Below are 16,115 nucleotides of genomic sequence, written 5' to 3' on the forward strand. Positions count from 1 at the left end.
ATTTGGTATGAAATATACTGATATATCAAATATACTGGTATATACAGAAAATATATCTGTATTTTTGCTGATTGGTTAACTACATTTCCGTGTGAATTAAAGTGTTAAGTCAATAAGCCATTTGTCTCTAAAAGGTGGCAAGAAACAGCTTCTTCTCGTTGGAAAGAAGGGGTTAGAAAACAGACAAGTATCAGAATAGAGGGTAGGGAATACCCTGAAATATCAAGACCCCTGCCTGAGTCCATCAGAAAGTAAGCTTTCTGGTAGCGTAAAGGTTCCTGGCGTTTTTTAGCCTAAGGTCTTTTTATTAACATCGAAAATATTTCTTAGCTCTCTACCTAATAAATGTCCATTTACTGAGAAAAGCAGACAGACAAAAACGGTTACATTAACTTTTCTTAACTTCAGCAACAGCGCTTACATACATTTGAAAAATAGAACAAAGTGGATTTATGGGAGACACACTGTATTGCATCTTCAGGCAATCCTGAGATGCACATTTGGCATCGTGACCCATAGCCTGGGGATGGCCTGTGTTAATGGAAGGATCCCGCATGTGTCTGTCAGTTTGTCATACTGTGGGGGCTTGCGTGTTGCTGTGATGCTGTGATGCTGGAAGGTATGCCACCAGTATTCAGATACCAGCAGGATCACCCATGGAGGACAGGTTTCAGTGAGCTTCCAGACTAAGACAGACTAGGAAGAAGGACCCGGCAGCCTACTTCTGAAAAGCCTCCTCCAAGTAGAGTCAACCTTAATGATGTGGATGGAGTCGAGCTTTCGGGACCTTCATTTCCTGATGTGGCACGACTCAAAATGAGAAGAAACAGCAGCAAACATCCATTAATAATTGGAACCTGGAATGTACGAAGTATGAAGCTAGGGAAATTGGAAATCGTCAAAAATGAAATGGAATGCATAAACATGGATATCCTAAGCATTAGTGAACTGAAATGGATTGGTACTGGCCATTTTGAATGGGACAATCATATAGTCTACTATGCTGGGAATGACAACTTGAAGAGGAATGGTGTTGCATTCATCATCAAAAAGAACGTTTCAAGATCTATCCTGAAGTACAGCGCTGTCAGTGATAGGATATGCCTACAAGGAAGACCAGTTAATATGACTATTATTCAAATATACGCACCAACCAGTAGGGCCAAAGATGAAGAAATAGAAGATTTTTATTAGCTGCTGCAGTCTGAAATTGATTGAACATGCAATCAAGATGCACCGATAATTACTGGTGATTTTAATGCGAAAGTTGGAAACAAAGAAGGACCAGTAGTTGGAAAATATGGCCTTGCTGATAGAAACAATGCTGGAGATCGAATTATAGAATTTTCCAAGACCAATGACTTCTTCATTGCAAATACCTTTCTTCACCAACATGAATGGTGACTATACACATGGACCTCACCAGATGGAACACACAGAAATCAAATTGACTACATCTGTGGAAAGAGATGATGTAAAAACTCAATATCAATAGTCAGAACGAGGCCAGGGGCCGACTGTGGAAAAGACCATCAATTGCTCATGTGCAAGTTCAAGCTGAAACTGAAGAAAATCAGAGCAAGTCCACGAGAGCCAAAATATGACCTTGAGTGTATCCCACCTGAATTTAGAGATCATCTGAAGAATAGATTTGACGCATTGAACGCTGGTGACCGAAGACCGGACGAGTTGTGGAACAACATCAAGGACATCATACATGAAGAACGGAAGAGGTCATTGAAAAGACAGGAAGGAAAGAAAAGACCAAGATGGATGTCAAAGGAGACTCTGAAACTTGCTCTCGAACATCGAGCAGCTAAAGCAAAAGGAAGAATTCATGAAGTAAAAGAACTGAACAGAAGATTTCAAAGGGCGTCTCGAGAAGACAAAGTAAAGTATTATAATGACATGTGCAAAGAGCTGGAAATGGAAAACCAAAAAGGAAGAACACACTCAGTGTTTCTCAAGCTGAAAGAATCGAAGAAAAAATTCAAGCCTCGAGTTGCAATAGTGAAGGATTCTATGGGGAAAATATTAAATGATGCAGGAAGCATCAAAAGAAGATGGAAAGAATACACAGAGTCATTATACCAAAAAGAATTAGTCAACGTTCAACCATTTCAAGAAGTAGCATATGATCAGGAACCGATGGTACTGAAGGAAGAAGTCCAAGCTGCTCTGAAGGCATTGGTGAAAAACAAGGCTCCAGGAATTGATGGAATATCAATTGAGATGTTTCAACAAACGGATGCAGTGATGGAGGTGCTTACTCGTCTATGCCAAGAAATATGGAAGACAGCTTCCTGGCCAACTGACTGGAAGAGTCCATTATGGCTATTCCCAAGAAAGGCGATCCAACTGAATGTGGAAATTATAGAACAATATCATTAATATCACACGCAAGCAAAATTTCGCTGAAGATCATTCAAAAACGGCTGCAGCAGTATATTGACAGGGAACTGCCAGAAATTCAGGCTGGTTTCAGAAGAGGACTTGGAACCAGGGATGTCATTGCTGATGGTCAAATGGATCCTGGCTGAAAGCAGAGAATACCAGAACGATGTTTATCTGTGTTTTATTGACTATGCAAAGGCATTCGACTGTGTGGATCATAACAAATTATGGATAACGTTGCAAAGAATGAGAATTCCAGAACACTTAATTGTGCTCATGAGGAACCTTTACATAGATCGAGAGGCAGTTGTTCGGACAGGACAAGGGGATACTGATTGGTTTAAAGTCAGGAAAGGTATGCATCAGGGTTGTATACTTTCACCATACCTATTCAATCTGTATGCTGAGCAAATAATTCGAGAAGCTGGACTATATGAAAAAGAACGGGGCATCAAAATTGGAGGAAGACTCATTAACAACCTGCATTATGCAGATGACACAACCTTGCTTGCTGAAAGTGAAGAGGACTTGAAGCACTTACTAATGAAGATCAAAGACCACAGCCTTCAGTATGGATTACACCTCAACATAAAGAAAACAAAAATCCTCACAACTGGACCAATGAGCAACATCACAATAAATGGAGAAAAGATTGAAGTTGTCAAGGATTTCATTTTACTTGGATCCACAATCAACACCCATGGAAGCAGCAGTCAAGAAATCAAAAGACGCATTGCATTGGGTAAATCTGCTGCAAAGGACCTCTTCAAAGTGTTGAAGAGCAAAGATGTCACCTTGAAGACTAAGGTGTGCCTGACCCAAGCCATGGTATTTTCAATCACATCATATGCATGTGAAAGCTGGACAATGAATAAGGAAGACCGAAGAAGAGTTGATGCCTTTGAATTGTGATGTTGGTGAAGAATGTTGAGTATGCCGTGGACTGCCAGAAGAACGAATAAATCTGTCCTGGAAGAAGTACAACCAGAATGCTCCTTAGAAGCAAGGATGGCGAGACTGCGTCTTACATACTTCAGACGTGTTGTCACTGTCAGGAGGGATCAGCCTCTGGAGAAGGACATCATGTTTGGCAAAGTACAGGGTCAGCAGAAAAGAGGAAGACCCTCAACGACTGACACAGTGGCCGCAACAATGGGCTTAAGCATAACAACGATTGTGAGGATGGCTTAGGACCAGGCAGTGTTTCGTTCTGTTGTGCATAGGGTTGCTATGAGTCGGAGCCAACTCAATGGCACCTAACAACAACAACAAGTGGAAGGATCGCTGAATTTAGAATCAAGTTCAGTGTTCTATTTCTGGTTCTCCATTTACTAGCTGTGTGACCTGGGCTACTGGACTGACTAACCTTCTGCTATTGTTTCCCAGGTGAGAGGAGCTGTGGGTTTTGTTTTATTTAACATTTTCCATTTGTTTGCTTGCTCGTTTTGTTTGGGTGGATGGAGGGAAGGGAGGGAAGAAGAACAACAGAACATGCCATTCAGGCATCTCATAGATGGAAAGAAAAGCATGAATGGCTTGTTGTTGTGTGTTGTCAATTCTGACTCATAGGGTCCCCATGTGACAGAGTAGAACTGCCCCATAGGGGTTTCTAGGCTGCTAACCAAAGGGTCAGCAGTTCAAATCCACCAGGCACTCCTTGGAAACTCTATGGGCCAGTTCTACTCTGTCCTATAGGGTCGCTATGAGTCAAACTCAACTCGATGGCACTGGGTAGGGTTTGTTTTATTCTTTACGGGAGCAGATCACCAGGTCTTTTGGTTAGCAGCCAAGCCAAGAGGCAAACAGTCCTGAATTCGACTCCCCACAGCTTAGGCTTGCTGCCCTCCCTTTCCTCTGTTGCCCAGTACTGAGCCACTCATAAGGAGCCCTGGTGATTGAAACTTCAATGAATTAGGAGGAACATTGCTGTGGGATGTTCAGACAGTGTTTGCCATTGCCAGCTGTGCTTGGCAGAAGGAACAGGAAAAGGAAGTGTCTCTCCACTCCTAGAAACTGAATCTTAAGGCACTCTTATCCTTCTCTTCAGGCATTTTTCCCTAACAGTCTACACCGTCTGGCTGTCACAGACTTCCCTCTGAGCACATTCTCTAAGTAGTGACTTGGGCCATGGGTGATTAAGTCCTTAACCACTTCACCTCGCGTTCCCTAAGGACCAGTCCTTAGAAGTTGTTGTCATTCAACTGATTGACACATAATTATAGAAGCAAGAGACTTAGCCCACCCACCCACATTAAAATTACCCCAGACGTATGAGACACAATCCTATTTTTAAAGATGTTGGGAGATTGCATAGCTTTGGCCAGTGTAAACTATTCCCAACTCTCACCATCAACAACTTCTTTTATATCTGTATCTATATATGTGTGTGTGTGTGTGTGTGTGTGTGTATGTACCAAAGCTGTCAAATGTTGCAATTAATTAGAATCCATCAAATATCACATGTGTTGATTAATAAATTCCAGCAGTCTTCTGTAAATGTTTCTCCTACTTGCTGATAAGAAGTCCATTCTGACTGGGTAGACAGTAAGAACTAACAGGTAAGGTCAGGATGTCTACATTCCAGACTTAAGGTGAGCCCAGCCTGAGGACTTCTTCTCTTTCCTTTGGGGGAACCCTGTCCTTAGCCATTACTCAGTCCCAACTCCCATCTGAACCACCCTGGACTTGGCCCCAGATTTCCCAGAGCTATGCTCTGTTACTGTCTTCCTGTAGCCTCTTTAGTTCCACTGCAGAATGGCTGGGTGTGAGGACTAACTGGAATGTTCTTAAGGAAATACAATGTGTGCCGCTCAGGACCTGTGTTTCCCTCCTCCTTTGCTTCCTCTTCACATGACAACGAGACTCTGTGTGGACGCCTTGCATCTCTCTCTTCCTGCCCTCCCAGGAGCAGCACCCGGTCGGGCTTGCCAGGACCACAGGCCCCCTGCAGTCCTCGGTGCCCCCAGGCTCAGGTGGCATGGTCTCCGGAGCCAGCCCTGCGGGTCCTGGCTTCCTGGGGAGCCAGCCGCAGGCAGCCATCATGAAGCAGATGCTCATGGATCAGCGGGCCCAGCTGATGGAGCAGCAGAAGCAACAGTTCCTGCGAGAGCAGAGGCAGCAACAGCAGCAGCAGCAGATTCTGGCCGAGCAGGTAACACGCACCCGTGGAGTGATGCATCCATTCAGCGAGCATTTACTCAGCACCAGCTGTTGCGGAAGGTCACAGTTCATGTCCTTCATCAAGATGCTAACAGTCTAGCATTACCCAGGATCACAGAAGAACCTGTAGAATTTAGCCCTTTCAGTTAGGCTTTTTCCTACAGGGCTTGAAGTCTGTTCATTCCAGCTCCAATCCCTGCTGAGAATTTGCATTTCCACCCCGGATGTACTGAATCACAATCTGCATTTTGACAAGATCCGCTGGTGATTCTTAGGTATGGTAAATACTGAGGACCACTCATGGTTCTCAGAACTGGTCCCTAACCAGCAGCACTACCATCACCTGGGAACTTGTTAGAAATGCAAGTTCTCACCAGGGGTTCGAACCAGACAAACCAGGTTCTAAGCCCTGTTTTCCTATAATGAATTGGTTCTTAAAAAAGAGGCTTCAGCCATCCATTTGAAGGCCCATTTACCAGAGACATTTTTTTGATTGAAGCCTGACTGCTTCTAGTTTCTGATACAGGGCTCTGTGTAACCAGCACACAGTGGGTGGCAGGGGCTGGCGGCGGGGGCGGGGGGGGGCGGGTGCTGACTGACATTCTTCATAAGCCCTCATATCTCTAGCATGAAGAAAAAAGAAATAATTCAGAGAACGTTGTTTCTTGGAAAGAAGTAGTGGGAGGAGGGATTGAGGAGAATGCTGTCAAATTGATCATGAACAATGGAAGGTGAACAATAGCAGAACAACAGGGCCAGCAGAACTACCTAGAAACCTGAACTACGGTCACAGAAAGGGTATGAACTTAAAGAAAATTCCCAAGAGTTTTTAAAAACAGCTCAGGAAATCTTTGAGTTAAAGGAAGACCTAACGCAAATAAAGCTTTACCTTAGGCATCTTTGTCCACCCTTGCCATCTTATCCCTCCAGCTTTGAGAGCAAGCCTTCCCTGTGGGCTGTTCCTGTAGGTTTCCATTTGTTTTGTTTTTAGAGACATCAGCACTTGATTTAGTATTATCCCAGGGAAAGCCTCCAGACCTTCTATGAGCTATCCCTAGGTGGTGGCTTCTGTGGGGGCCCGCACAAAGCACCTACCACATCAGGCTCTTATAGGAGGTGAGATGTTGTCATATAAGGCTCAAGGCCCAACAAATCTCTGTCCCACAATTACCCTTCTAGACTGTTCCTTATGGGATCAAAATTGTGGACATTTATCTAGCATCCACATATATACGAGATACTCTGTAGAGCACAGGCATGTCGAGGTCCCTACTAACCAAAAGCTTCATTTCAAAGCAATGCCAGTCATTCCCCAAACAGAAAAATTGGACCATTGAACACAATTCACTTACGTTCCTTTTTTTTTTTTTTTGCTTTTGTGTTCCTGTACAGCTGTGTAATTATCTCCCTTTTTTACCAAGGTCAGTCAGCCTCCTGGGAGCTATTGTACAAACAAAGCTCTATCCCTCTCACCCCGCATGAGTCATGTGGCAAGGAACCATGCTAATCTCTCAGGCAGTGATAAATGGAGCTACTGAGGGGAAGCTGGGTTTCCTAAATCCTCTCCTCAACCAATCCCAGGGAATTTCAGGTGTGCCCAAAGTTTTGAGTGATGACTTTCAATATGTGTGCTGTGGCCGAGGCACAGAGGGGACCAAGGGCAACCAGGTAGAACTCAGTTATGTGAGCGCAGGGCTGTTCCCATTCAGTGAGATCAGCCAGACCCAGGACTCAAACCAGACCCGGGGCATGAGGAGAGAGGTGGAGGAGTGTGATAAAGAGAGATGTAGCCAAATAATAAAATAATGTAAACTAGAAAGCAAGAGATAGGAGGACCCTCAGAATCCAGTAAACAGGAAGATAGAGCACCGCATCCTTAGAAAAGATGAGGGAATGGGAAGGTATGACCTGAGTAGAATTCCTTAACAACTGGGTGCATCAGGAGATAATGAGGGGCTGAGGAAAGATGTGTGCGAAATTCTTTGGCAGCTATATTCCGCACGCAGATGTGTGTGGCGACCTGTCACAGGCCACTGGTGCCCAGGAATATGATGTAAGAGCTGCGGCCACATGTGCCAGCCATCAGAAGTGAAACAGATACTGCGTTTAAAAAGCTCTAGTCAGTGTATTACATGCATCTTCCCTGCATCTGGAGAGACAGTGCTCATGTATGCAGACTATCTGGGGGTCTGGAGTCCCTGGCTGTTACACATGGTTAATGCACTTGGCTACTGACCAAAAGGCTGGAGGTTTGAGTCCACCCAGCGACACCTCAGAAGAAAGACCTGCTGATCTAATTCTGAAAAATCAGCCAGTGAAAACCCTATGGAGCACAGTTCTACTCTGACACACGTGTCACCATGAGTCCGAATCGAGTCCACAGCAGCTAGTTATCCTAGGGGTCTACCCGTGGTAGGCTCTCAACTCTTTGCTTTGAGAATGAACGTTGCCACATCTATCCCAAGCTGATTTGTCTTGGTCTCTACAGGATTGAAAAGTGCCCTAATTAACGCATATTGGCAACAGTGGATTTAAACCCCTCAGGTTTCCCAAGGAAAAACAGGAGGATGGGGGATCCTGCATATCTTTGGGAACTTTAAAAGGATTCTCAATGGACTTGGAAATCAGAGCACGGTAGGTTGAAAGTAGGACTGAATTAACATTTAATGCCTTGGTCTGCCAGAGTTCAGAATATGTCACCTCTCATCCATTCACAAAGGTTCGACAGAACTTAGAATTTTAGATCTGAAGGAACATTAGATATCATGAAGTCCCATCATGTCATATATGAGGAAACTGAGGTCATATGTATGATTTATCCGGATCACAGAGCTAGAGAGGCAGGCCCGGGACTGGAATCCGGGTCTGCTGGCTCCTGGTTCAGGGCTGGCTGCACCGCAACCCACCACAGGCTACCTCAGGATTAGTCCTCACTGTAAGGGGGACAATTAATTTTCTTATTTAATATGGGAAGTTTGGCTGAGGAGAGGCTTTTAAATATTCAACTTACTCTCAGTAATGCCTTTATTGCTGCCTAAAAGATTAGCGTGGTTTGTCTACACTTTAATGTAATTAATTAATCAGTTTCAACAGTTTTGTGCCTTGTGGGGAGTGGGGAGGAAAGAAAGAAAATCACAGGGCTGCCTGGGAACAAAAACAAAAGGAAGAAATAGAAATAATCACATGCATTAAGAAATGGTCAGTGTGTGTTATTTTTATAATGAACACTCTGAAGAGCAGCGACCTTGTTGTATGTTCTCTGTAGCCCCTGCAGATGAAAGGTGCTTAATGAATATTCACCAGCTGCAGAAAGGAGGTTAAATGACAGGCTGAAGGTCACGCTGCTACTTGATGGCAGACCTAGAACTGAAAGCCCCTTTCTCTGCTCTTTCCACCTCACTCCTGTTTTCTCTCCCTTTTCACAAGCAGCATGATAATGATCGTAATAGCTTCTCCAGTATACTGGTTACCACGATAGCAGTGCAGAATTTCCATGAGTGGGAGAAGACTGAAATGCATGGCCCCTGGCTCCTGGTATCTGGGGAGTCCCACACGTTTTCCCCCAGTTACCAAATGCTGTATGTCTTGCTTGTAGAAATATATTTTACAGGCAGTGTGGCCTCACAGGAGTAAGATCCTTTTTTACCGCCCCAGAAAATCCAGTCTTCCTCTGCCCGAAGCATCTACTTAGGTCATTAACAATTAGTTGCTTTTCCCTTTGAGTGAGGACCTCCCTCCGTCAGCATTCCTTATGATGCATCAGAGTGAGTATGTATGTTCACCAAAGGCATGTACAGGGAGGGTCAGAGCAGCTGTAGTCATGACAGCCCCAAACCGGAAGCACCCTAAATGACCATCACCAGTGAAATGGCTAAATACGTTATGGTATATTCATGTGATGGAATATTATTCAACAGTGAGAATGAACAACACACATACTTAACACGGATGAATCTCACAAATACAGTGATGAATGCAAAAAGCCAGACACCAAAGATTTATTTCCATATAACTAACCTGTTATTGAAGTTAGATGCCAGTTGAGTCGATTTTCAACTCATAGAGACCCCATGTGACAAAGGAGAACTGCCCCATACGGTTTCCTAGGCTGTGGTCTTTATGGAAGCAGATCACCAGGTTTTCCTGCATGGAGCCACTGGGTGGGTTTGAACTGCCAGACTTTTGGTCAGCAGCCAAGCCCTTAACCATTTCATCACCAGGGCTCCTTATAACTAATCTGTGTTGTTAAAAGTTAGGATAGTGGTTTGCCCTGGGTCTGAGGGAGGGTACTGGCTAGAAATGGACATGAGGGGTTTCAGGCAATGTTCTTTTTCTCGATCTGGGTGCTGGGTGCTGGAGTGTGTTCATTTTGTGAAAATGGATCAAACTGTACATTTGGGATTTATGCACTAATCTGTATGCTTGACATTCTTCAATAAAATATTCTCTTTAAAAAAAAAAAAAGCAAAACCTGCCCACCTAGAACTGCCAGGCTATTTAACTGCACGCTCTTTCCCCATCTCACCCCCATTTCCTCTGTTGTTCCAGCAGCTGCAGCAGTCCCACTTACCCCGGCAGCACCTCCAACAACAGCGGAACCCGTACCCAGTGCAGCAGGTCAATCAATTTCAAGGTGAGGCCAGAGCACACATCTTCCGTTTTATACCTTCCACTCGGAATGTGTAAGTCAATGTGTAGCCAGTGACACTGCCTTATAATGCCGTTTTTATGCCCAAGTAATAATCAAAGTATTTAACAACCAATGGGATGGATTCCTGAGGCCTCCACCTGTGCCAGGCATTAAACTTTTGGTTTCTGGACCCTGGAGATGCCCTTGAGGGGCTCAGGGGAGGAGTCTGGGTGGCTGTGAGGAGGGGGACTCTCAGGGACTAGGGCATTGCTCTTTAACTGTACCAGAAAATCAAACCCATTGCCACCAAGTTGATTCTGACTCATAGCAACCCTACAGGACAGAGTAGAACTGCCCCATAGGGTTTCCAAGGAGCGCCTGGTAGATTGAAACTGCTGACCTTTTAGTTAGCAGCCATAGCTCTTAACCACTACACCACTAGGGCTTCCACACTTCATTTGTGGTACAGAAATATTTTGATAGTTTAGCAACCAGTAAGGACATACTGGAGCCCTGGTGGTGCAGTGGTTAAGAGCTTGGTTGCCGACCAAAAGGTCAGCAGTTTGAATTCATGAGCCGCTCCTTGGAAACTCTCTGAGGCAATTTTACTCTGTCCTATAGGGTCACTATGAGTCAGAATTGACTTGATGGCAATTGATCTGGTCTGGTCTTAAGAACATACTCTTGGCCCAATATCAGCCTTGTTGATGGCTAGATCGTCATTTTAATGACTACAGGGGGGAAATCCTGTGTGGCTTCTCTCTTGCTAATCTCATCAGGTCAGCTGGCCAAAGCCCTCACTTCTAACAGCCCAAGTGGAAGAATCTGGCTTGCAGCAACCACTGATCTTCTTCTGAATATAGAAGACAAAGAGGGCCTTGAGGCCAATTGCCCTCTCTTGATCCTGTTGCCTTTTGGGGAATTCCTGACTCATGACCCTAGTAGCAGTGGGTGTGCTGTGGGCCCAGTGCTGTCCTTCCTTTGTAAATATAGAAGAGCCACTCAAATCTCAGACCCTCCCATCTGCAGTGGAAAGAGCCCTTGAGGGTCTTATATGACATGACCTGAGGACCCTTCCCAATCTCATCCACAGGAGTTTTCAGCCCTGGTGGTGCAGTGGTTAGGTGCTCTCCTGCTAACCAAAAGCTTGGTGGTTCAAACCCACCAGCCACTCCACGGGAGAAATGACGTGGTAATCTCCTCCCGTAAAGATTTATAAAAAACACCAAAGCCATTGGCATCAATTCCAACTCATAGCGACCCTACAGGACAGAGCAGAACTGCCCCATAGGATTTCCAAGGCTGTAAATCTTTACAGAAGAGACTGCCACATTTTTCTCCCACCTAGGAAACTCTATGGGGCAGTCCTACTCGGTCACATGAGGCCGCTCTCGGCTCAACAGCACACAACAACAGACAACAGAAATCCTAATTCCCATCCTCTACCTTTCTTGTTGGACCTAGAGCAATGTGTCCTAATTCCTTGAGTGTTACTGATGCCTTTAAGAATCTTCCAGAACAGCCTGATGGAGACTGGAGAAACCCTGAGAGTATCGCCCCCGGACACCCTTTCAGCTCAGTAATGAACTCACTCAGGAGGTTCACCCTTCAGCGAAAGATTGGACAGGCCCATAAAACAAAACAAGACTAAAGGGGCACACTAGCCCAGGGGCAAAGGCTAGAAGGCAGGAGGGAACAGGAAAGCTGGTAATAGGGAACCCAAGGTTGAAAAGGGGGAGTGTTGACATGTCGTGGGGTTGGCAACCAGTGTCATAAAATAGTATGTGTACTGTTTAATGAGAAGCTAGTTTGTTCTGAATACCTTCACCTAAAGTACAATAAAAATTAAAAAATCCACCAGAACACCTTGCTAACTCAGAACTGAATCCACTCCCGAAGTCCTCCTTTCAGCCAAAGATTAGACAGCCTTATAAAACAAAAAATAACACACGTGAGAAACATGCTTCTTAGTTCAGTCAAGTATACGAGACTAAGTGGTTGACACCTACCCAAAAGCGAAGGATGAGAAGGCAGGAAGGGACAGGAAACCTGGACAAATGGACACGGAACCCAGGGTGGAAAGGCAAAGGGGGAGAGTGGTGACACAATGTGGGGATTGCAACCAATGTCACAGAACAATTTGTGTATAAATTTTTGAATGAGAAACTAATTTGCGCCGTAAACTTTCACCTAAGGCACAATAAGATTTAAAAAAAAAAAAAAAAAACACTGGCAGCAACAACAAAAATAAAAGAATCTACCAGAAGCTATGAAGCCCCTTCTGCAGAAATATGCATACATGTAAATATATACAAACTTTGTGTATCATATCACAAGGGTGACAGACCTTCCTAAGCCTTATTAATAAACTGGGTAAAAACAGCGTCACTAGGAGGGTGCAGGGGGTGTGGACCACACCGGGTGACACTGTTAGAGGGGGTGACACCAAAATGACCATAAAATTTTTGTGCAGTGTTTCAGCAGAAATTTATAATTTTTATAAAACATCCCTGTAGTTAGTTTTAACAACAAAAACATTTTTGTAAGCCCCATCTCACATGTATCCATATACCTACAAGGCTAAAACTCTATGCTAATTTACTATTTGAACGTTTGGAGCCCTGGTGGCGAAGCGGTTAAGAGCTTAGCTGCTAACTAAAGGTCGGCAGTTTGAATCCACTAGCCGCTCTTTGGAAACCCCATGGAGCAGTTCTACTGTGTCCTATAGGGTTGCTATGAGTCGGAATCGACGTGGTGACAGCAGGTTTTAATGCCCTCTGATCAGAGCTGTCATTGTTACCCAATTACAAGGATGCTTTGAATGACAGTTGTATTTGTACGTGCTACAAGCACCCGCTGTTGTTTTCGTTGCTGCTGCTGTTTTTATAGTCACTGATTTTGTAAAAATTTTCTGGTGTTTTAGCTACAATATTGTGGTAATTAGTATCTGTGAACCTTTATCAATAACTTTTTTGAGAATGAAGTAGTAATTAAAGGAAAAGAAAGAGTGATATACAGGAATTATGATTTAGGTTACATCAGTACAAAAAGCATTACTAAGGATTCGGTATGGTCTGGTAACAGAGGAGGTCCGCGGGGCGGGGGGTGACACCATTACCCCTAGTGACACCACTGGATAAAAAATTCCTGATATAGGGTAACCCAAAAGCTCGTTGCCACTGCGTCGATTCTATAGTGACCCTGTAGGACAGAATAGAACTGTGCCATAGGGTTCCCAAGGAGCAGCTGGTAGATTTGAACTGCCCACCTTTGGGTTAGCAGCCAAGCTCTTAACCACAGCACCACCAGAGCTCCTCTGATACTAAAAAAAAAAAAAAAAAAATTTTTTTTTTTTTTTATATAGGGTAGCATTTATTCACCTTTGGTTTGCAACACATTAGTAGGTTGTAAAAACAATTTAATAGGTCACAATCAACATTTTTTTTTAATGAAACACAATAGAAAAGAAATTATCAAAGCATATCACAGTAAGGGAATCTTTTAATTCTGGTATAAACCCGGGTGCATATACTGGATTATAATGTAAAATATGTTTCATACTGTGGATTGTGGTTTAAAAGTCTGAACACCACTGATGTCTACTGCTGGCTCTCACCAAACAGTGCTTGTGAGGCTCCTAGAGCTGAGCACTACCATTCCCTTCCACCGTGGGACTCTGTTCATTTTATATCACTCTAGATGTCTTCGGATTTGACATCGGAAGGACAAAAGGGATTGAACTATCCTCGGGTATTCTGTGCACTAAATCTGTGCTGGCATTCTTTGAAGAATTCTGTTCCTTATTTTGTCATGGTGGGGAAGAGAATGGAATAGCTGTTCTTACACATGCAGTTTCTGTTACAGATGCCCTCCCTGTACGCCTGTAGTTCTCTCACTTCCGCCTGTAGTTCCTTCACTTCCACCTGTAGTTCTCTCACTTCGGCCTGCGTCACATTCACCGCGGAGCTTGTTAACACACAGGCGGCTGGGCCCCACCCCAGGGGTTTTCTGATTGACTGGGTCTGCCAGGGGTCCTGAGAATTTGCTTCTCTAACAAGTTCCCAGGTGCTGCTGATGTTGCTGGTCAAGGGACAGTGCTTTAGAAACATAAAAATCTGATTAACCTGGCATAGCGTCCTTTCAGTTTTCTAGGTTCATAACTCATTTATTATTATTATTTTGAATAAAGGGATCAAACAAAATTTAATCATTCCTCTGCATTATGGAACATAGACATATTTTTGAATATGCTATTCTGAGTGCTTTGGGTCCAATTTCTTTTTTTTTTTTAATTGTACTTTAGACAAAGGTTTACAGAACAAACTAGTTTCTCATTAAACAGTACACATTGTGATATTGGTTAATAACCCCATGACATGTCAACACTCTCCCTTCTCAACCTTGGGTTCCCTATTACCAGCTTTCCTGTTCCCTCCTGCCTTCTAGTCCTTGCCCCTGGGCTGGTGTGCCCCTTTAGTCTCATTTTGTTTTATGGGCCTGGTTGGGTCCAATTTAAAAGCTTTATTTCTTGAACTTTTATAAAACCCCACATCACAGGTAATCAACGTAAAAAACCCAGCTGCACGTAAGTAAGCATTAGCCTATGACTAGTGACATTTAGGATCCCTCAGCTGATTGATTTGAAATATGATCATTTTTTTCTACCTTCAATATTCTTATATAGTTTACTGACACCCTCAATCTCATGGTGGTATACATCTGGGAAAACAGCAAATTGATAGATAAAAATATTGCCCTTGGAGAGCAGTACTGTCAGGAGTAACTTGCATGCCGCTCCTATACCATCCCCTCACCAGTATACATTTCAAAGTTCTTAGTAACTATCTCTCCTTGAGTTTTGTGCCTCTGGGCGATGTTACATGCCTGTGGGGAAATGCTTATTTTTCAAAAATATAAGCTTCTTGTGAGTGAAAATAGAACATAGGCCTTCTAGGACAAAAATTGCATATTATCATTTCATTTTGAAAATGGAAGATTTTCTTTGACATTGTGGTATTAACCAGCAGACAAGAAAATTAATCTGACTACAGTGTCTTACGAAAATATCTGTTATAGCCAGAAAAAAGGAAGAAGTAGTAATAGCCTGGTGTTTAACATATGTGTAGTAATCAGATAAAGACTGAAGGCAGTTCTTGGGGTGCATTTGAGTTTTTTTCCTTTGTATATTTAAAATTACTGAAGACGTAAAAAGCTAGATTAATGAAAGGCTTTTGTTTCTCAAGTTTAAAATATAATTGCTGATTGCTGATTTTTTAAATGGCTTTTTTAAATAAAATTACATCTAGATAGTACAGTCATTTACACTGAGTGAAAATGAAGGTTGGCTTGGATTAATGTTGCAATACCTGTTAGAGGGCATTGCAGCATCTCTGTCCTCTGAAAAAAGATCCCTATTTCTCATTCGCAAAATTAGTCCAGACGATATCCGGTCCCTCTGCTTCAATATGTCCATTATAAACACGCAACAAAAGTGTACAAATTATGAAAGTTCTATCGTCTATTTCCAGCAGCCCAGTAGTCTGTTTATATAATTTGGATCCATCCCATCAATCTCTGAGTCAGCAATATTTTTCCCCTAGCCTTTTTTTATAAACAACTCAATAACCCATTTCACCACAGTTGATCAGATTGGCCACGCGGTCAATACAGATTTAGTCACTAAGGTCTCAAAACCTTATAACAAGATTGCAAGTGGCAGTATAAACTACCATCTGTTGTTTACCAGGGACTTTTGCGTTTATTTTTTTTTTTAACTCATTTAGGCATAATTAAGCTTAAAACAAACCATTGAAACATTTCTAAGGACACTCTTCCCCACACCTTTCTGGTTTTCCCGCAGTAACCATTTCATTTTCCAAAGCAGCATGATATTGATCTCAAGCTACAAAAACTTAACTCATAATCAAAATTC

The 16,115-nt window shown here is 43.2% G+C and overlaps 1 protein-coding gene across 3 annotated transcripts in view; it reads left to right on the plus strand.

The window, feature by feature from the left end:
• LOC126076684 (mastermind-like protein 3) overlaps positions 1 to 16,115 on the plus strand; it is a 24,755-nt gene continuing 8,640 nt past the window's right edge. Inside the window, exons 1-3 of one of the 3 annotated variants that reach the window (XM_049885248.1) lie at positions 1 to 5,545; positions 8,098 to 8,187; positions 10,102 to 10,186. In XM_049885248.1, coding sequence (XP_049741205.1) covers positions 5,372 to 5,545; positions 8,098 to 8,187; positions 10,102 to 10,186 — 349 coding nt within the window. In that variant the 5' untranslated portion in view covers positions 1 to 5,371. The remainder of the gene's footprint in view (positions 5,546 to 8,097; positions 8,188 to 10,101; positions 10,187 to 16,115) is intronic. The other 2 variants (XM_049885250.1, XM_049885249.1) reach the window with 2 other exon arrangements.

Source organism: Elephas maximus, chromosome 5, assembly GCF_024166365.1.
Source record: "Elephas maximus indicus isolate mEleMax1 chromosome 5, mEleMax1 primary haplotype, whole genome shotgun sequence".
Lineage (NCBI taxonomy): Eukaryota > Metazoa > Chordata > Mammalia > Proboscidea > Elephantidae > Elephas > Elephas maximus.